Genomic DNA, 21,938 nt, shown 5'->3' on the forward strand with positions numbered 1-21,938 from the left:
GATAACCTGGCTTTTCAATGGATTTGAGTTTAGTTTAATCGAATTCGGATGGTAAATGGGTTAATTTGTTTAACTTGATTATTAAATGAGTCATGTTCATATTTATTACCTCAATCTGATAATTTGTTTATGATCTGACTAACCTATTTATAATTTAAAAAAAAATCTACTTACAACCTTAACAAACTTATTTATATCTCAAATAATACATACAAATTTAAATAACTTGTGCCACTCGATAACCTATCTCTGAGCTATGTAACCCGTTTAATAAACGAGTTGTGTTTGTATTTATAAATTTCAATTCGTTTAATAAACGGATTTTGTATTTTCATCGTCATGAACTAACCCATAATCAATCCGACTCCATTGTCACCCCAACTCAAAGGCACAGTGAAGAGTTATTAGAGAGAGAATGCGAGCATAAGATCTTTATGTTCCAAGATCTCGGCCAACCTCTTAGTTTACAAGATAGAGTTTCAAACAAGCATACACTGTATGCTAGTTATAAGATCTCTACGTGATATTCTAGATAATAATTATGGGAACATTGAATCACTTTAGAGAGGCCAAAAGAAAAGAAAAGAAAAAGGAGTAGGGTCCAAAATAATAAATAAAAGGGTTTGAAGTAGAAAAAATAAATTCCAAAAGGAAAAGGCTGATAAGTGATTTTTATAAATGATACCCTACGTTTTACCTATATTATGATTCACACTTCATCTTTGATTATTTTATAACTCGACCCCTCCTTCTTCATCTTTCCCCTCTTCCTCCTCCTTATTTTCTTCCTCTTTGCTTCTTTGGAAGAGAAAAGAAGATAGGGATAATTTAGATATTTATAAATTATTTTATATATTATAATAGAATATTTATTTTTTAGTACCGTCTAAGTTAACCTAGAGTGCTAAACCAGAATTATAGGAAAAAAATGAGGGGTCAGATTATAAAATCTTCAAAGATGAGTGTGAATCATAAAATAGATAAAATATTGGGCGTCATTGTAAAAATCCCTACTAATAAATGAAAATTTTCATGCTTCCAACCCTACATCAAATCAAGTTGGATCTGATGATGACATTATGGCAGTACATCACATGGTCCCTAATGGCATCAATACATCACCCAAATATTGAAATATATATATACATATAATATATTTATAGGTACAGGGGCGGGTTGGACCATATTCACACAACCCGTACCGTATCCTATCACTAGTCAGATACCAAGTCCAATTTTATTACTCTTTTGTTGGAAGGCAATTCCTTATAAAACACAACAATCATGCAATCTAATAACTATCTTAAATTAATCCAATTAAACGAGAAAAAGTTTGCCAAAATTGGTCCATATCTTCCAATTTCATGTATCGGTCCTCGTCGTTTCCTCATTATTCAAAATATTCTAAACTGCGAGGACTAATTTTATATTGTACGAGGGCATATAAATTCTTCGATGAAATCATAGGGACTAATTCTATAAAATCTTAAAAGAACGGGTGGTTTTTACAAAAGTGGAATTGTAGTGGAGATCAAAGCTAAGTTGTTTTAAAAAATAAATAAATAAATAAATAAAATAGAATTTGTGATAGATTTAAAATAACCAACTAATAGATTATATTATTTGATGAGATTATCATCTATAAATATTTATCTATACCCCTCTTAGCTGTGTTGTTTAATTTCCGGACTCTCTCTCTCTCCTTCTCTCTCTCTCTCTCTCTCTCCTTCCCTTTCTTCTTGCGAGAGAGGTGAACGACCTCCGCCTACGGGGCGACTTCCTCCCCTTGCGTGCATCGGAAGGTTCCTTTTCCCCCCCGAATTGTTAAACGTGATCAGGGTTTTACTTCACCATTGGTTGCGTCGGGAATTTCTTCTCTCTTCTTCGCAAGAAATACCCTTCTTTGTTCGCTTGAATTTGTTGGTTTTCTTCGCTCGATCTTCGGTGAACGATCTAATCCGGCAGAGAAGTTGTCGATACTTTGTGGGTTTTCGTCGCTGGTTTCGGAAATCCTAAAAAGGCGCGATCTTGGGCCCTCTGTTGAGGTGAATCAGGGTTTCTTTCGGTGGATTGTGGGGAAATTTCTGTTTGTTTGGTGGTTCTCGCTGTTTGGATTTGAGCGGATTAGGGGGGAAAAAGAGGAAAAGTAACTATTTAATTGGTTTAGAGTTGAGATTTTTATTCCGTAAGGTACTGGTTTTGGGGGAGGAGACGGTGAGGGGAAAGATGAGCTCCGGCTCAACTGTCACCACCAACGACGACTTCGTCCTTGGCCGGAAGCTTCTGGTCCATGTGGCGGAGAATGGGCATAGCTTCGAGTTCGAGTGCGATGGCTCCACGACCGTCGAGGCAATTCAACGGTCGATAGAGTCGTTGTGCCGCGTCCATATCGGTGATCAGCTTCTCCTGTGCCGCAACACCTCGCTGGACTCGCAGCATCCATTGTCGTACTACAAGCTACCGCAGGATGATCGCGAAGTTTTCCTTTACAACAAGGCAAAACTTCATTCAGATTCACCTCGCCCGCCCCCTGAAGCCATCGACGTACCTGAGGCTGTGGTGCCTCCTCCTCCTTCACAGGATCCTCACTCCCTTGATAGGGCAACTGACCCTGCTCTCAAGGCTTTGATTTCCTACGAGCACCAGTTTCGATACCATTTCCAGCTTGCCAATGCGGTATATGATTGTACACGAGTGAAGTTTGAGGTCTGCAAGAGGCTACTGAGGGAGCAGCAGGTGCAGGAGAGGGCATTGGAAACGGCTCGCGGTAATCTGGATCATACATTCCGGAAGTTGCATCAGAGGTATACAGAGTTCATTAGGTGTTTCTCACAGCAGCACCGGAGCCACAATGATCTGTTGGCTAATTTTGAGAGAGATGTGGAGAGGTTGCGGATTCTGAAGCTCCACCCAGCACTTCAGTCTGATGGTCGCAAATGTTTGATCGATCTAGTGAAGGAAGCTGACCTGCGGAAGTGGGCTGATATTTGCTTTAATTCTCATAGGCAGTTTGAAGTTAAGGTTTCACAATTGAAGTCAAATTTTGGGGAGCTGAAGAGAAAGGTGGAGAATTTGATTGTTGCTATGAACTCAGCTGGTAGCAAGGATTTAGAGCTTTCAATAAAGGACCATCATAAAATCCTTAATGACCAGAAAAGTATAATGCAGAGCTTAAGGTAAGCCTATGAACCATCTTTCCGATATTGTTCTTTTTGTCTACATTGGTACTTGCTACAATTTGTAAATTTTTTATTTGTTTCATGTTCTTTGCATTGTTATCTTTGCAATACTAGATATTTGCTTATTTTAAAATAAAGTCTTCTCTTTTAGTTATTTATTTTTAGATTCATTTATTTTCAGGGAGCATGCAAGTGATCTAGTGTTATTATATAGAAACAGATAGCGAATATAAGATAACTCTTACAGTGATAACCAAGAAAAGGAAGAACATGAATTATTATTATTATATAGAAGCAGATAACGAATATAAGATAATTCTTACAGTGATAACCAAGAAAAGGAAGAACATGAATTATTATTATATAGAAGCAGATAACGAATATAAGATAACTCTTACAGTGATAACCAAGAAAAGGAAGAGCATGAATTATTTGAGACAGTTTGGGATGTTCTATGATTTTCTGAACAAGAATACTCCATTATTTCATCGCTCATCTATACACGCATTCCTTTCCTTCATAAATTATTAGTGTACTACCATGTACTTCATAACATCCTCAGAACTTATCTGCTTGTCTTTCAATCATAAGAATGATAGCCTGAAGGAGTGACCTACAGTAGAAATCAAAACATTAGCAAAGGAAAATCTCTGGCTTGCTCACAATTCTCTTAAAATTCCACTTCTATCTGATCAAAAGGATATTGATTGACCAGAATGCTTGAAGTAGAAGATTGATCTCCTATTGTAAAATACATGTGGACAGTATTCAATGAGTACAATATTGAATGTTCACTAAAGGCTTGAAGTAAAAGCACATGTATTAATTGGAGTTTTAATTTTCTTCCTCTTCATGTAAAAGCTCTATGTAGTTATCTGAAGCTATTATGTTAACTTGAGTATGTAATATTGTAGTATGTTATTATGATGTTAATGGAAATGACCTTTTGACTCAGTTGAATACATAATGGGTAATCATTAGAATTTAGCTTAAATTTGTGACTAGGGTGACATTTGCTTCCATTGGAAAAACGTTCAAGTAGAACAACACATTCCCTTGCCTGATTTGTCTTTTTATTGGTAATTGCTCGAGTATAAAAGGAGATCTGTTTTAAGAACTTAGCAGCAAATGCACAAAACAGTGCAAATGTTGCAACTTGCAAGACGAATCAACAAGCATAACCGTGTTAGCAACTTTGTTTGGATTGTTAGCTCAAATAAGGGTGAACAAAATGGAGCCTTTCCTTAGAATTTGAGCCCCTGAACCTATCTTTGATCTGACTTCTTCGCCTAAGTTTGTTCCTGCTTGATCACCTACTTCTTTTTACTTTTGTCAAACTTTGTTTTCTCTTGTTCTTGACTGATAGGCAACACCAATTTGAGTGCCTTCCAGTGCTTCCCTACCTCAATCACATTCTCTCTGTTAGAGCAGTCTACCTTTACCTTTGTCTAACATTCCCTCCTTTTTTATCTTTTCTAGATAGTAATTGTTCTCCTTTTCTGTCATTGTTGGCTACAACGCCCTTAGTAAGAGTCAATAGAAGAATTGAACATATTGTGATGATAAATTATTTAAATGATACCAACAAGATTTCTGCTAAGTTTTAAACTAAAAAATCTGCCTGATCCAAGAAGAAGTCTTATATCAACTTCATGTTGGGTTAGTTGCAGTCTTTGGTTGGCTGCCGAAAGAGAAGTCATTTTTTTCCTAATTTAGCCAGTCATTGGATGTTTTGAACACTTAAGTTCACATTCAAATGACAACTTATGAGCTTTTAAGCCCACTAAAGTTGTACCTAATCTTTAGTACCAAGGTACATAGCACCCCAGTGGCTTTGGCGTGACGTTGGGATGTTAGATCATCCATAATGACTGTCATGGTTGCTTTTAAGAAGACTTGGATTCACCATAATGGTAGGTCTTAGTGGCTGTGTTTTCAAATCATGGCAGAAGCTCTTCAGTAATGAAGGCAACTCATCCCTGCATTTTTGTGCACTGTGACAGAGTTTTTAGTGATATATGTATCATTGGATATGATCCATCTTTTTGGCTTCTGACTTTTCATTTGCATGTATATAACATGATAGTCATGAGTTCAAGTCTTGTGTTATGTAGTATAACTCAAGAAATGAGTTTATGAACAGTATACTAAACTTTGATACTGGCTCTAGTTTGATTATGAATCTTGTTGAAGTTATCTGTATATATGTGTATCTGTGTAATGTACTAATGTTTATAGGTCGTGATTGTATGCATAGGGACATTCATGATTTCAGTAAATGATTTCTTCTTAGGAAAAAAGCTACTTGTTGTATGTGATGTCAACTTGGAATGGAAGAGCTATCTAGGTGCAATATCATATCAAAATGTACACAATATTTCACATCTAACATATTGTTATTTTATTAATGATTTCAATATTATGGTTTGTTAGAGGGTGTCATTATGTTATGGCAGCTTGTATCCTTGCACTTAAATGTTCATGGGTTCCATCCATGCAAAATTGCACTTAGATATTCATGGAATTAAATTATGCAAAATTGCAAATAGCCTCTCCAATTATGGAGGTAAGACAAGGCTGTGTTCATCTTGCCCCACCCAAACCTCACATTGGCGAGTCTCGTGTAGTCGTCCACTGAGATGGCAAACCATTGTGCATTGTCTTTAGAGAATGCCGCACTAATCCAGATGATTGGTCTAGAATTTGCAGTTTGTCTTTCCTTCTACTCTTTGTGTAATTCTAATCCTAGTGTATTGATAGTTGATGTATGAACATGTTGATCTCCTGCAGTAAAGATGTCAGTACTGCAAAAAAGCTTGTTGATGATTCTTCAAATCCCCAAGTTACTGCCTCTCTCCGCCCTCATGATGCAGTTTCAGCTGTTGGACGTATATATGATGTTCACGAGAAAGATCAGCTTACCAATTTGCATAATTGTGACCATGCAATATCAAAGTTACTTGATAGGTCTAGGGGTAAGAAAAATGAGATGAATCTGTTGGTTCATGTCAGTATGCAAAAGGTCAAGTCTGCTCAATTTAGTATTAAAGATATGATGAATGAGCTACATGCTTTCCAAGAAGTAATGGGACATCAAGACAGAGAGTTTGAGAATCTAAAATTTGTCAGTGGAATAGGTCATGCATATAGGGCCTGTCTTGCTGAAGTAGTAAGAAGAAAGTCTTCTTTGAAATTGTACATGGGCTTGGCTGGACAGTTGGCTGAAAGGCTTGCAACAGAGAGAGAAGCTGAGATTAGAAGAAGGGAGGGCTTCTTCAGGACTTGGAGTAAATATATTCCGCATGATATCTTGGCAATCATGGGACTGTTTGATTCTCCAAGCCAGTGTGACGTTAGTATAGCTCCTTTTGATGCCAACTTGCTGCAAATTGATTTGGTTGATGTAGACCGTCTTGCCCCACCATCTCTAGTAGGATTGCCTTTTAAATCTGAGAGATCTGGAATACCTAAGACTTTCCCAGACACATCCACTAGTTGTAATTCGGCAAAATCTGAAGAAAGCTCTTTGCATACTGGTGAGAAAATTGACCTCCAAGAACTTTTTGAGGGTTGTGATACTGCAGATATTGCTGGAACAAGCAGAATGGAAGTTGAGAATGCCAGGTTAAAAGCTGAACTTGCTTCAGCAATTGCAATAATCTGTAGTTTTGGTGCTGAAATTGGATATGACTCTGTAGATGAAGGACAAATCAATGATACACTGAAATCGATGAAGGAAAAAACAGCTGAAGCTCTTCATTTGAAGGATGAATATGCCAGTCATCTTCAATTAATGTTAAACAGGAAGCAGGAGCAGTGTTTATCCTATGAAAAGCGTATTCAAGAGCTTGAGCAAAGACTGTCAGATCAGTATTTGCAAGGGCAAAAGCTTGTAGCTAGTAAAGATGCATCTGATTCTGTGCTTTCAACTTTTAAGGCAAATGACTGTAATCTGGATATATATGGTGATGCGCAAGCTCAATTACCTTATTCATCAAATATTCTTATGGACGAGGTTTCTTCTACATCTGCATCAATGGAACCAAAATTGGACAAGATTGCTGGACAACCAAATAAAGATGGAGAAGGTGGAGATGAAAACATGACAGATCTTTCAGGCACACTTAATATGCAGTCAGTGGATTCCACTCGCAATTCCATGGATGCGTCAATGTTGGAACCACCACATGATGAACATCAAGTTGGTTGTATCAATGAGGAAGGGAAAATGATGGCTCCAGAATTGGTTGTATCAAATAATACTTCTGATGTCTCCAAGGAGGAGGATCCTTTGAATATTTTACCTTGTGGAACTAATGATCAACTTGCTTTTGACGTGAAATCAAAGGATTCACTTATATTGGACCTGCAAAATTCCTTGGCAGAGAAGTCGAAACAATTGGATGAAACTGAATCAAAACTTAGAAATGTTATGGAGGATGTTAACTCTCTCAGAAGAGAACTTGAACACAGTCGAAACCTTCTTGATGAATCTCAGGTAAAAGGGATATAAGCTTTATTTTCTAGTGAACAGTGATGTTAAATTTGTGCTTAATGGTAGCTCATATAACATTTTTGTTCTTTTGTTCTGCTATTTGGAAATTGTTAAATCTTCTCATCTGCATGAAGTCCTCTAAATTGGTGGCGAGCTTTGATTATTTGTATGTGTACTTCCCACCTAAATCTACCTGGTAATCTTAGTCATCCTTGTACCGTTGTATGTTATATCCTAGGTATAAGCTACTAAACTTTTTTCTAGTTCATCCAGTCATCTACTTTATCTTGTTATGATGTTGTTAATCGTTAACACTTACCACCAGAGGCACATGAGATAAGAGGGAATTAAACTTCCAGGAGACAATTTGATGAAGTCTGTCACTTATCACCAGTCATCTACTGCTTTAACCTCAGACTAGTTGTGGCTGCAGATAATTAAGTGATTAAAGTGCTATGGATCTTTTCATGATCTTGTGTTAATGAAGTCTACAAAGTTGTCCTTTTCTTTCCTATTGTGTTTTTCTTTCTGTAAAGATGTCATGATTTCGCATACTTATATCTTCTGATAGTTTCTAGGTTAGTCATGAATCTACTAGTTTGTTAGTTTCTCAAAAGGTGTTATAAATTCAGTTTTCACTCATATTCTCACACCATATTGGTTAAGAACATAATTGCTGTCTATTACTCTTGGTCTTACTGTAAAGAGTAAGAGACTTCAATGCCCCCCCGCCCCCCTTAGATGTATATGACTTCAACCGTCTATAGTTTTCCCCAAGAATGTGACTGTATCATTCTTTTATTCTTAAATGCTTCATGAATTTATTGAAATCATGCTTGATATTGCTTACTAGCACTATAGACGGTTGGTAAAACTCATTTCTTGTATTATCTTGTTCTGGCTAAATCATTTCATGTTGATAGCTTGTGGTAAGAACTTAGTAATGCTCTCTGGACCTTTGCAACTTTGAGCTTTGAACTATTTGAGGAAATATTAGCTTTTTGACAATCTTCTATGTTGGTATTTCTATTTTCTGTAGAACATGTATTTAATAATTCAGATGTGGATTGCCGTGCTTGCCCTCTCATTTATAGGTTTATTTGATGTACAATTATTGATATTCTTTTGTTTGCAACAATTCAAAACAGATGAATTGTGTACATCTGGAGAATTGCCTACATGAGGCAAGAGAAGAAGCTCGTACCAATAAATGTGCAGCTGAGAGAAGGGCCTCAGAGTATGATGCTTTGCGATCGTCTGCTCTTAAAATACATAGTCTGTTTGAGAGGCTTCGTAGCTGTGTCACAGCTCCTGGTGTGTCTGGGTTTGCAGAGACTCTCCGCTCTCTAGCTGTTTCTTTAGCTAGGTATTCAAGCACTCTCTCGTCTTGTTAAAGTATTTCTTGTGCCGAGCATTATCCTTTTTTTATCGGACTTTGATATTGTTAAAATCTATATTTCTTAAAACTAAAATTCTGAAGCATTTTTTATTACATCTATAGTACAGTTATAAAGAGCTAGATATATTTAAGTGTGTTATCGCAGTTTAAGGTTCAATACTGCTTCCTGGTGTATCTCTTGGCATCCCTGGACCCCACTTTGATGAGCCTGATGCATTAGAACACCTTTTCAGTAATAGGTTGTATCAGAGATATGTACATGTCGGGAAGAAGTGACAGATTTGAGCTTCTGGGTTGAAATCATTTCTCCATTGTACTCCCTACTACCTACAAAATCTGATGTATGTTAAGTTTTATTGGTCGTATTGATCAGTAGGATCAAGTTCTTGCAGTGTAATTATCTATACTTTCAGCTTGATTAGCTCATAAAGAGATATATACATTGCATATTCCTACACACATACGAAAGTGTAGTGTGAGTAGCAATATAACATTTTTAGGGATTATACACCTCCAGTTAGTGATGGTCCAGATGATTTTATGGGATCAGCTAACATTTCACAGGTCTAACTTGTTTGTTTTTATAGGAGGATTCAAACCTATTCCATGTTGTTGGCATAATATACATAACCAATTCCAAGAACAAAAGTATACATACTAGTGCTGTTTGTCACAAGTGCTTGTGATGTTCTACTATGGTGGTAGTCTTGTACAATACATGGTAACTTGTAAGAGTCCAATGAGTTTTGTAGGTGCTACTTTAAGACGCCAAATCATGCTATCTTAAACATAGTTTTTGAACAGGGATAATTTTGTGGATGATTGCTACTTTAATTTCCATTCTACATACTAACTGTAAAACCTGGCACTGATAAAGGCTGCAGCATAAGGTGAATTGTATAGCTAGACGTTAGGTTGAAAAATAATAACTGTACAAATAGCAGGAATTTAGATATTAGGTGAAAAATAATAACTGTACGAATAGCAGGAATTTAGATACATTGTGCTCTACACTGCTCATTCTGTAGCTTATAGATTTGCTGATCTTGATAGGCTTGCCTTCCAAAAGATATATAATTAATTAATTACACACCAATGCGATATTATTTTACAAGAGTAGGTAAGCTAACAGTCATTTTGCAGTGGGTATGTTTGCGAGAGCCCTAAATGCTAATTGGCACTCCGTTTATGGATTCTGCTTTATCTACATTTTATTCAGGGTTTTATGATCTCTTGATTTTTCTGTCTATGCAGGGTTTCATGATATCTTAATTTTTCTCTTATCTCACAGTACTCTCATCTTTCTTTCCACCTTTCTCAGTTCCATTAAGAAGGATGAAGGTGATGGTAGTGTTGAGTTCCAACAGTGCATCAAGATCCTGGCAGACAAAGTTGGTTTCTTGTCCCGGCAGAATGTTGAGCTGTTAGACCGTTCTTCTAGGATGGAATCTGCACATGCACATCTTATAAGAGAATTGGAAGAGAAGAAAGAGTTAATTAAAAACTTATATACTAAACACCAGCTAGAAAAACAGGTCTGTTTCTCAAGTCATTTTGAACTTCTAGATAAGTAGCATTTGCTTTAATATATTATGCGATGGACTACATATTTTACCTGAAATATTTGGAAAAAGTTTTAACAAATCTATTTGCATTTGGTTATGCCTCAGGATCATAAAATTTTGTCCCAAGGTGGAGAAAAGAAGCACTCACTTTTTTCTTACTTGGGATGAGTTTTTTTGGATCTCGAGCCACATTCAAGAGCTACTGAATTGTTAAATTCTTTTCAAAAGATCTAACGTAAAAGTTTTTAGTGCCCTTTAATTATCTCTCAAAGAATTAGGTTGTTGTCCCTACATTTTCTTCTAAACATGAATATCTTGTAATTTTGGTGCCCATCCACATGCATCTTTTACTTAAGAAATAAGTATGCTCTCTCTTATCTTCTACCGAATCTACATTTAGTTAGATTTTTGAACAATAATTGATTGATGTTGACATTATTGCCACCGATTGCATCACCTCAGCAATGAAAACAATTCATATCGATGACTTCTAGTCTCAGAGAAGGTGTTTAGAGACTTACTAGTGTCAAAGAGTAAGTAAAAGTTGGGTTAAGTAAAAGTTCTTAATTTTTATGTAGGTTAGTAAATACTGGAATTCTTTTTCAAGGGACATAAATCAGATAGGCTTTTTCTAAATTCGTAATTATATATTTATATTACAATAAGACAAAAGGAGTGATGATATGGGTGGTCAAAACTTGAAACCCCTTAACCTAATCAGAACTTATAAAATACTCAAAAAAAATTATTTGAAGATGAGCCAAACTCCTTATTCTTGACTTGTGGAAAAGCTCATGTAACTAAATTAATCTTTTAGCCAATGCAGATAGTTGCAATTTACGAGTCAAAGTTTCTAGAATGACATATAAGCAATTGAACCTGTAATACACACTGCAATTTAATCTCTTTTAATTGTTTGAACTTTGAATTGAGCCCTTTAAAGTCACTTTCATTATATGCTGCGTGACGATTGGCCAATTACTTCCAAGTATTAGGGTTTTCTGTTTATCTTCTGTATTCCTGTTCTTTTATTTGATGCCATATCCACTGAGGCAAATTCTTTGAGCAGGCAAGTAAAGAAAAGATATCCTTTGGTCGTTTCGAAGTCCATGAGCTTGCAGCATTTGTTGAAAACTCTGCTGGGCACTATGAGGCAATTAACAGGAACTGTTCAAATTACTACCTTTCCGAGGAATCTGTTGCTCTGTTTACGGAACATCATCCAAGCCGACCAGATTACATCATTGGCCAAATTGTGCACATTGAGCGTCGAACTGTTAGGGCACTGCTGTCCCTGCGAGCCGACCAGATAGAAGCTTCAAGTTCTGATAGTAGTGGCAGGCGGTCGGGATATGGGGCTGCCTCCAACCCATACAATCTTCCTGCTGGTTGTGAATACTTTGTGGTAACAGTTGCTATGCTACCTGACACCATTCATTCAAATCCTTCCTGATCCTGCCTGCGGCCGAAATGAAGGGAGAATTTAACTGTACATATAGAATATAGACCACTTTGGTGGGGGTTATCTTGTACATATGATCTGTTTCACTTTGTATATAGTTAAACTTCTGATGTTATCAGACTCTGAAATGTGAATATTCTTAATAATCACTTGGTTTTTTTGTGGTTATATTATTCTCAGGCAGGAGCTTGTAATTTCTTGTTTCTCTGGAAAACTCTCTTAAACAGCTGGGAGAAGAGAAAATGTTCGTAAACACTACACATATTTCTTACTTTGGTTGATGGATTGGCTGGAATTTTCTTAGATTAAGTGACAGCAATGTGGCTGTCAACCATGTACTATAACATCAATAACTATTTTGGACGATTCGTGTTCTTTTTTTATGGATTAAGTTTGAGGTAGTAATCTAGTTTGAAAACTATTTTCAATGTATTTACTATTGCCACACTCGTGAGTATGATATCACTCACTATATAAAAAATTAAGATCTTGGATTGATAAAATTAATAGAGATGCAACACTTAGAATGAGAGGTCCATTGAAAGGACTATCCAAGCATTATCATGGCTGTTAATTCATCTTTGATACCCCCCACAAATTTATCTTCTGCCCCAATCTAAATGACCCAATAGTTTAAATCAACCATTTAAATTGCTACATTCTTCTGTCGACATTATTATCATTAGTGGTACAAAACGTTTATGATAAGTTTTGAGAGAGTAGAAAAGAAAGGCTGTCTCATTACTTGCTATTGACAAACACTATACCTTCAATATACACAAGAGGACCCTTATTGTGCAATCAAACATAATGGCATAATATGCCTGGTTATCAAATTTAACAAAGCTTGAACTAATATTTTATACTATACACTAATATACAGTTAGAAGAAGAGAAGAGAAGGGTGGTGATCCCCTTAACGTCATTTTACATTATGTATTCACACTAAACTTATCTTCTCTGGTTTTCAGTATCTTCATCAATATTGTACATGAACTGAGGGAGTGAAGCAATGCGAGGAAGATGCATCAGTAGCTCTCCAAATGATTCCTTTCGGGCAATGCTCCCTGTATGCTTGAACTCGAAGGAATCATTAGCTCCGTTCGCCGTAACGACTGGATTAATCATTGGCTTCCTCTCGGATATATCAGTATCCATGCCATCTCCACTTGCTGCACCATCACTAGTTTCTGCCTGCAGATTTTGAAATGTGGAAGGATCTTTCTGAAGCAAACAGCAGAGAGAATTAACCCTCGACATAAGGGACTTCTCATCTGAGGGTAATGAGATCAGGGAATCACTAAAAAGGTACTGAGAAAGCTCTTTCAGCGTTTTTTTGTTCAGTAAGTATTCAGAAAATGCTAGTGGATTTCCAGAATTAATCTTTCCGGAGGGGCGATGTCCCAAGTGGTTTGTGAAATTGCCTACAGATGTGGAAGGTCTTCCCGGGAGGCCAAGATCTTTTAGTACCTTGGTCTCACCAGAAGCAATTTCTTCAATCTCCTGGCTGTCCATTACTGAAATCAAAAGAAGACGAAGGAAGATCAAATGTTGATAAACATACAGAAAGTTGATCAAAACAATAGCACCAAGAAGGTTACAAAAGAGAAGGCAAAAGAGCATCAAGAATTTCAAACTTCAAATGATTTGAGCATAGGACTAGTAGAGAAAATTCCATCTAACAAAATGCTGTACAGTCAGCTGTACTGGCGGCTAAAGGAACTATGGAAGCTAAAATGCAATAAATCTTTCATGCCAATCATGTGAAAGTAGCAAAAGAAGAGATGATGGAACACAGTGCAAAAGGCAAACGAAGGTGAGGACTACAAGTCCTAGCCACATAATGGAAACATACAATAATTTGCATTCATTTAAAAACATACAATAATGTGAAAAGTACTCTTCAAACATTCATAGTATCAAAAGTATAGAAGGCAACCAATCATGAACTGATCTGAGGAGTTCGTCCAAGTACCTGAGCTAGGCGAATATGTTTGTCCTACAACATCCAGTGCCCAATTACTACAATCCTTTCCTTCAGTCTTTGAGCATCTTGATGAACCAGAACGAAGTGATTCAGAGTCCCCCAATCCTTGGTTTTGCAAGTCGTAACCATCATTGATTTTATGAAAGCCAAGGCACTTGGATTCCTCTTGGTCTTCAAAAACAGAGCACTGTGATTCAAAGTATGGATTCTCCGAGACAAAATCCGGTTGTCGACTCAGTGAATATAGACGTGGATCACATTGGATAAGCTTCTCAAAATGCTTGCTTAGCAGACCTTGTGGACACTGCAGATGATGCCTCCTAAAAACAGTCATCTCACAATTGTTATTATACCATGGATAGCACTTATTAAGGCTAAATTACATCAAACAGTGCAAAGAGGAAGCAGACATACATAGATGCAAAACAAAATTGAAGTTAGATTTTAATTGGGCTTTGCAGGGTTTGGACACATTTTTTAACTGTATACACATGAAAAATGCGGAAGCTATATTGAAATTCAAATATCAGAAGTTGCTGACAAGTTTAGTGGAAAATTTTCCTTCACTGCGCCTAGCAGTTATATAAACTGCATCTCAACTCCCACAAAAACAATAACTAGTTGATGAAGCAGACTTATTTGACAAGGTAAAGAGCAAAATAACTTATTTATTTAGATTTAAAAAAATGGGCCAAGCCTAATGACGACATACAATCAGGGCAGAGGAAATCATATATCTGTGATCACTTAATCTCCAAAATTGTACTATTGACCAACAAATCAGAACCCATAACATAAAAGCATAAATGGATGGATCTAGCTGATGGATCTTAGTATGTGGTTGGGGTACTCTTATTTGAATATGGATCTAGCTGATGGATCTTAGTATGTGGTTGGGGTACTCTTATTTGAAAAACATATTTTCGCATTAACAACTTCTGGATACTTTTGCATCATTATCAAGGGTACAAATTGACTAAGATAACATGATGGAATTACCTGTGTATGCTTGCTTGCTGGCCAGTAAAATCTGAAGTTGCCTGCCACAAGGTGTGCTTCCTAGGCTGCGGATTGGTCTCTCTAAAGAAAAGCGGCTGCCTAGCCAACTTACCAGAACAAGAAGGACATCAGAGAAAAAATATATAAATATATATATTCTAGAATTTGTAGTGTCATGTACTCAAATTATGAATTACCACTATATCCAAGGTTCCATGCCCATTTTCTGGGCAAGTTGCCTTCAAAGCACTGATATCCGACCATTGTATCTCGATCTTGCTTTTGAGACCTCCATCAAGAACTTCCCACACAAGTTTATGCTTTGCAAAGTAGCACTTTGCTACTAAATCACCTTCATACCTTGATATGCGCTGCAAGGGAAAAGATCACAGTTAGTCATGCAGAATCCTACACTACCGATTATTAACTTGGAAAGGAAGTAAATTGTTTACCTTCTATATTATACTAAATCTAAATTAGCATGAAGTTAATTTGATTTCTTCTCACATAATCCACATGAAAAGATTGGCAGTCAAGCTAGATTAGAGAAAACAAACCAGCAGGACACCTCACAAAAAAGTAAAAGCCTAACACTTAAACATCAATAGGTCCCCAGAAATGAATGTGCTGATGGTACGACTAACCTCTCAAAATTTCAATCAACTCCTGTCTGAGGTGCATATAAATAATAACAAAAAAATGAATGTTTCTATACAGTCATGCATCAAGACAAAGTAAACAACACTTAAGATTCCCGACCATGTCTAAATAGTCCAATATTATTGCCACGTAAACTATAAAAGTAAAGCCATCAAACATAATTCTACCTCCCAATCCCCTATTCTCAAGAGAGAAGCAGGAAAGTTTGAAGCTTTCAATTTATCAGAAGTGCCCGAACCACTGGAGGTCCTACCATCCTTTTTTTTTCCATTTTCAAGATCCTCACTTGTAGAAGCAGAATTCGTTTGGGAAAGCCTCATTTGAATTAAATCCACCAACGATGGGCTCTTCCTCAGCCTTAAACCCAATGGACTTGGTTCGTCCAGAAAATCATAGAGAAGCTCCTGTGAAGAGATTATACTTGTCCCCAACTCCTGCAATCGGATTACTACATAAGTTTCTAAAAGGAATCACAAAGGCAAATTAGATCATACAGAACCAAAATATTGGTATGCGCCATTAAGCTCTCTGTAAAAATAATACAGATTAAAACAGACACACTTTGAGGCCAAATCTTCTATTTGCTAATTTCCATAGAGAAGAGAACCATTCTGGCTGAAATATGAATTTGGATCCTTCTATCGACTACCAAAACTGCAAGAAAAAGGAAATCTCACTCCAAACAATCCAAGAAATACATTTTCTATGACAACTCAACTCAACCTAGAAACAAACAGAAGACTCGGAATTATAGCTTTTAGCAGTAAAACTTAGAACGTGCCATCAAACGTTCACAATTCGAACCAAAGTAAATATGCTTTCACTTCTATTAACAATCAATATTGCAAGAGAAGGAAATTGCACCTCAAACTATCCAAAAAAGGCAATACTTTTCTACGACAGATCTACTAAAACCCGAGCAAACCGTTGAAATCTATTTCCATTCTAGGTCAGGAATTAGATACCTTCGCAGCAATTAGAGAGGAAGAGAAATCTACCTCCTGGAGATGAAAGGCAAGCTTGGATCTCTTCTTGAACGGCCCGTGCTCGTCGTCCAATTGATCCTCAATCTCCAACTTCACCGCCGTCGTAGGCGGCCCTGCCGCCGCCTTTCTCGGCAGCTCGAAATCCGACCGCATCTTCCCCATATTTGGCAACTGAACCATCGGAACACCTCTAGCTTAACCAGCGACTGCGTCGAAACCCTAACTGGAATCAGCGACGATCTTCAGCGGTGGGGAGGAGAAGGCGGCGGTGGGAAGAAGTCGTCTTCTCTTCGTTTCCGTTTCTGGAATAGAATAGTGAAATTGGATTAGATAATATTTAGAAGGCTGACATCTTTTGTCGTCTTCTGCCGAGCTGTCTAGTAGTGCTTACACGTGCCAAGAGAGTGACAACGCATGGGCTTCTCTAATTCCGAAGTTACCATTTTACCCTTGTTATCGGTGTTATTTTCTTCTTTTTGGGACCAAAATCACCTTTCAGACTTTGTTTTATTTATATTAGCCTAAATTATAAATCAATAATAACAATTAATTTCTCTTAATAAATTAATCATATTTTATTTCTCTATTAGCATAAGCAATAAGAAAATACTTAAATTCTAATTTTTATTTTATCCGTTAATCTAGTCACATATATAAAATATCTTATATACCCCTTATTTTTATAACTAATTAATATTAACTATATACCACTATGGTATTAATAGTTCTCAGTAATTACTTATAATCTTAGATTTAACGTCTTGTTTTAAATTTGAATAATAGTATGTGATAAGTAAAATTAATGCTCTGAATGCGGTTGCTTAAGGTAAAACACTAAAATTAATCCACTTAATTATGGTTTAATTCAAGCTTAGTAAATACGATGGCAAATTAGTCATTTCACGTATCTGGTTGGGAGGGCTAGGGGAGAAGAATATAGGCGGGTATGTCGGCATTGGATGGCGTGGGGTGGGGACCACCGGGCACGTGCCCAAAGTGAGACCGGGTAACACCAACGAATCGTGGCCGTTAGTTCACTGGGAGAGGACACGCGGAGGGAGATGAGTGCGCGGGTGGGAGAGAGGCGGCTGGGAGGCACGCCGGTTTGGATAACGACGGGGTTGCACAAGGGAAGACGTACGACTTTAATATATATATTAGAATATTAGAAAATTTAATCAAAAAACACCCTATATTTTATCTTTATTATCGTTCAGGTCCTATCGATAGATATTTATCGTTTAGGTAAAAATACGTTTTACCCCCCTCCCCGGAATCATTTTTACAAACGTTATTAATAGAATAATAGCCCTAGATTTGCCAAATAAATATGTTTTAAAAAAGAAAGTTTACATGAACTATCACTAATTTTTACGTACTTTTCAAATATTTATTTCGTTATATTTTTTATTTTTTCAAGCCATGTAAATAATATTTTTTAAAAAAAAAAAAATAAGAGAGAAGTTATTTACGAAAATACCCTTATCTCTTGTGTAGGGGTATTTTAGTCTTTTGTGATGGAGGTGCAGGAAGGTTTTTTTTTATCATTTTAATGCCTCAAAAATAGTTTTGACATTAATTTTGTTGATATATCGTTACCATATAGATGAGTAAAATTAACTGTAGATAAAAAAAAATATTAATACTGTCAAATAAGTCCTTTAAGATTAAATAAGGGATGATTAGATTTTATTTATTTTTAAGAAATAATGAAATATTCTCCTATTTGATAATCGCCGCCATTTAGATATTTTATCATTTTGACTCGATGTCTTGCTTTTAGTACCTTAAAAATGTGATGACGTATTTCTCTTTCACACGTTAAGAAGAATTAGTTAAATTAAATGTAGAATTTTAACATTTTCATTTTTTTGAGATATTAATAGGAAAAACTAAAAGGAGAAGGTATTGGTGACCCTAAGTCTATTTCAAACCATTTAAAAATCCAGAGTGAATCGAGCTTAAATCAAACTTAAATCTGTCAAGCTTGACTCATTTTGAATACGAGCCAATTTTGATCGAATCTTATCGAGCTAGATTCGAGCAGGCTTTGTGTTTGATAACCCTAACTCTATGTTAGGGGCCAAGCTTGATCGAATTTTATCGATCCGAACTCGAGCAGACTTTGTATTTGATAACCCTAACTCTATGTTATAAGCCAAGCTTGATCGAACCTTATCGAGCTGGACTCGAAAAGACTTTGTGTTTGATAACCTAACTCTATATTACGAGCCAAGTTTGATCGAACCTTATCGAGTTGGACTCGAGCAGACTTTGTATTTGATAACCCTAACTCTATGTTACAAGCTAAGCTTGATCGAACCTTATCGAGCTGGACTTGAGCAGACTTTGTATTTGATAACCCTAACTCTATGTTAACCTGGCCTCGAGCAGATTTGTGTATGATAAATGTAATCAATTGGAGAGTAAAGTATGTATGTCACATATGATTAAGAGCACTCTTGAGGTACCCCGTACCCAAGAACGATGCATAATAAACTCTGGAGAGTACATTCAGCATTCCTCTATCATCATATAGATGTATATACCAATGCAGCTTATGATACTTTCTACCATAATTTGTGAATCATAGCGAATAAATGGCCCAGCTTGACTGCCATTTGCATCAAGGCAGTAAAGGTACGTAAAAAAGTAGCACTGTGATGTTGCCTGTACAACGAAATCCGTGAATGCCAGGAAAAATATGCCTCGCGTTTTACATGCAAATAACTAAGCACAATGCAAGTGGATCAAAACGGTTCGACGAAATGCCACCTTCTTCCTTGCTTCCTACTGATGCCGAGAAGCATTTCCTCGAACATTCACAGCTAGATATCTAGCTTATAGCATTCGTTCAATTTGTTGGAACTTAGATTTTGGTTGTGTTCTGACATGGCTCTTAAAAGGCCACACTATCACTCAGAGTGTTTGTGATTCCAATCTTTGAGCTAAAATCGCATGTCCAAGTTAAAATTTTAGCAACACGCCGCAGACCCATTTGAGGATCTGAATGGAATCCCCGCCACCTTCTGAAAACTCTATGGCTGAGTGTTTACTACAAGAAGAAGGAAGGCAAAGGCATGGAGCTCGTGCCTTTCTATGTTCCCCCTTGCAGTGGTTTCAGATGCTAGCAAAGGAGATGCATTGGAGCTTCGTTTACGGCGTCGTCATCGTCAACGGCATCAGCCAAGGTCTCGGCGGCGCCATTTGCCGAGTGGCGTCCGATTACTACTGGAAGGATGTGCAAAGATTGCAGCCGTCGGAGGCCCAGGTGTATCAGGGGATCACTTCTCTGCCATGGATAGTGAAGCCATTCTGGGGTCTGCTAACTGATGTTATTCCTGTGGCTGGATACAGGAGAAGGCCCTACTTTATTCTAGCAGGTAAATCTTATTGCTTTTAACTATCTAATGTTATGTTACAGTTATTTCAGTTATACTGTTTCAGATAGTTGGCCAAATCCTTTGTGCCCAAATTTGCTCTGATATGAAAGTAGTTAGCCAAATGTTGAAATAGAAGACTAAATCCATCAATTCTTAAGGTAAGTGAGTTAATATGGTATCAAAACAAAAGATCTTAAGTTTAGATAGCCTGACGGAAGAGTAATCTCCACTGCTTCAATTCAAATTTGCATAATTTGGATTGTTTCATCCCTTTGATTGTTTGAAACATTTTCCCTTTTTTTCCCCTTGTGGATGAATTTAAGAGTTCATCTTGTATTACTTGAACAAAATTTCTTTCAAATTCAGGTCTTCTGGGAGCTATATCAATGTTTATACTGTGGCTGCCAAAGGAGTTGGGCCCTCTTCTTGCATTGTTGCTGATGACTGCAGGAAGTGCGGGGATGGCGATGGCAGACGTGACGATCGACGCCTGCATCGCCGAAAACAGCATCAGTAATCCATCTCTCGCTGCCGATATGCAAAGCCTGTGTGGAATAAGTTCATCCATTGGAGGACTCCTGGGGTTCTCTATCAGTGGCCAACTTATGAATGAGTTTGGTTCAAAGGTTAGTTTCTGAGGATATGTGTCAGAACTGAAGCATAATTTACAAGGACTTGCAATCTACTGAATATTGACAAATAAAGAAACCTATTTATGAATAATCTTGTAAAATTTGTATATTTTGTCAGAAGAATTCACATTGTTTTGTTCTTGAAGGGGGTTCTTGGCCTATTAAGCATACCAGCCACACTGGTACTTTCAGTTGGAATGCTGCTGAAAGAGATCAAGGTACCGATTTTTTCGCACAAACAGGTAAATAAAACCTTCCCAAGCTCGCAAATCGTATTCGAATAGCATAGCAATGACATACAAATTAGCTTCTTAGCTTCTTATTCTGATCAGATCTGCGGCAAATTACTGAAAGTAAATCACACAATGTGGGCTACATTGAAGCGCTCTGATGTCTGGAGGCCATGCATCTTTATGTTCACATCACTTGCATTAAGTTTAAGCATCCAAGAAGGAATGTTCTACTGGTATACAGATACAAAAACTGGACCATCCTTCTCCCAGGTATACTAACAAAATATAGTATACATTAAACAACTCTAACTTCAAAGCCACTGTCTATAACATTCTCCATTCCATGCAGGGAACTATAAGCTTCATCTATTCCATTGGCTCTGTGGGCTCTCTTCTGGGTGTCATGCTCTACCAAAACTTCCTCAAAGAGTATCCTTTCAGAGGCTTGCTCTTCTGGAGCCAAATGATCTCAAGTATCTCAGGAATGCTAGATCTTGTGTTGGTCCTGCGCTTGAACTTGAAGCTGAACATGCCAGACCGACTCTTTGTCATGATCGACGAGAGTGTCTCGCAAATGATCGGTCGTATCAGATGGATGCCACTTCTCGTGCTAAGTGCGCAGCTTTGTCCTTCTGGAATAGAAGGCACTTTCTTTGCATTGCTCATGTCAATTGATCATATAGGCATGCTCATCTCATCATGGGGGGGTGGCCTACTGCTGCAAGCCTTGAAGGTTTCTCGAACCGAATTCGATAACCTATGGATCGCTATATTGATCCGTAATGTGTTAAGGATTGTGCCGCTTGCTTTGCTGCATTTGGTGCCAAAGAGAAGTAGCATTCTGAAGGTTGATAGCTTCATCAAAGCTGAACCTATGGAAAATGAAGCAGATGATATCGAGCAGTCATCGGTCATTGCCAACACCTAATAATATATATCCTTGTGCATTGTGTATCAT

At 37.2% G+C, this 21,938-nt stretch overlaps 3 protein-coding genes across 3 annotated transcripts; 2 read left to right on the forward strand and 1 right to left on the reverse strand.

Moving 5' to 3' along the window:
* Positions 1–1,690: 1,690 nt before the first annotated feature.
* Positions 1,691–12,268, forward strand: LOC140766642 (autophagy-related protein 11). The gene is made up of 5 exons (XM_073106141.1): positions 1,691–3,176; positions 5,970–7,677; positions 8,823–9,040; positions 10,395–10,608; positions 11,708–12,268. Exons 1-5 carry the CDS (start codon positions 2,227–2,229, stop codon positions 12,089–12,091), a joined length of 3,474 nt encoding a protein of 1,157 aa, XP_072962242.1. The 5' UTR covers positions 1,691–2,226; the 3' UTR covers positions 12,092–12,268.
* A 635-nt stretch (positions 12,269–12,903) lies between these two features.
* On the reverse strand, positions 12,904–17,041 carry LOC140767491 (uncharacterized). The gene is made up of 6 exons (XM_073107422.1): positions 16,745–17,041; positions 15,914–16,180; positions 15,284–15,457; positions 15,087–15,193; positions 14,076–14,407; positions 12,904–13,617 (listed from the first exon to the last, which is right to left on the reverse strand). Exons 1-6 carry the CDS (start codon positions 16,910–16,912, stop codon positions 13,052–13,054), a joined length of 1,614 nt encoding a protein of 537 aa, XP_072963523.1. The 5' UTR covers positions 16,913–17,041; the 3' UTR covers positions 12,904–13,051.
* A 2,453-nt stretch (positions 17,042–19,494) lies between these two features.
* LOC140766544 (probable folate-biopterin transporter 3) lies at positions 19,495–21,937 on the forward strand. Its single transcript, XM_073105942.1, has 5 exons — positions 19,495–20,115; positions 20,482–20,741; positions 20,894–20,989; positions 21,080–21,250; positions 21,330–21,937. The coding sequence occupies exons 1-5, from the start codon at positions 19,743–19,745 to the stop codon at positions 21,906–21,908; spliced, it is 1,479 nt and encodes a 492-aa protein (XP_072962043.1). The 5' UTR covers positions 19,495–19,742; the 3' UTR covers positions 21,909–21,937.
* The last annotated feature ends 1 nt before the right edge of the window (position 21,938 follows it).

This window comes from Typha angustifolia, chromosome 9 (genome assembly GCF_048772165.1).
Source record: "Typha angustifolia cultivar Huaian chromosome 9, ASM4877216v1, whole genome shotgun sequence".
Taxonomy (NCBI): Eukaryota; Viridiplantae; Streptophyta; class Magnoliopsida; order Poales; family Typhaceae; genus Typha; species Typha angustifolia.

Coding starts and splice junctions, on each gene's coding strand:
- LOC140766642 (XM_073106141.1), top strand. CDS start 2,227: ATGAGCTCCGGCTCAACTGTCACCACCAACGACGACTTCGTCCTTGGC. Junction 7,678..8,822: donor ACCTTCTTGATGAATCTCAG/GTAAAAGGGATA, acceptor AATTCAAAACAG/ATGAATTGTGTACATCTGGA. Junction 10,609..11,707: donor AACACCAGCTAGAAAAACAG/GTCTGTTTCTCA, acceptor TTCTTTGAGCAG/GCAAGTAAAGAAAAGATATC.
- LOC140767491 (XM_073107422.1), bottom strand. CDS start 16,912: ATGGTTCAGTTGCCAAATATGGGGAAGATGCGGTCGGATTTCGAGCTG. Junction 15,194..15,283: donor ATGGAACCTTGGATATAGTG/GTAATTCATAAT, acceptor TGTTCTGGTAAG/TTGGCTAGGCAGCCGCTTTT. Junction 13,618..14,075: donor AACATATTCGCCTAGCTCAG/GTACTTGGACGA, acceptor TTTTGATTTCAG/TAATGGACAGCCAGGAGATT.
- LOC140766544 (XM_073105942.1), top strand. CDS start 19,743: ATGGAATCCCCGCCACCTTCTGAAAACTCTATGGCTGAGTGTTTACTA. Junction 20,742..20,893: donor TGAATGAGTTTGGTTCAAAG/GTTAGTTTCTGA, acceptor TTGTTCTTGAAG/GGGGTTCTTGGCCTATTAAG. Junction 20,990..21,079: donor CGATTTTTTCGCACAAACAG/GTAAATAAAACC, acceptor TATTCTGATCAG/ATCTGCGGCAAATTACTGAA.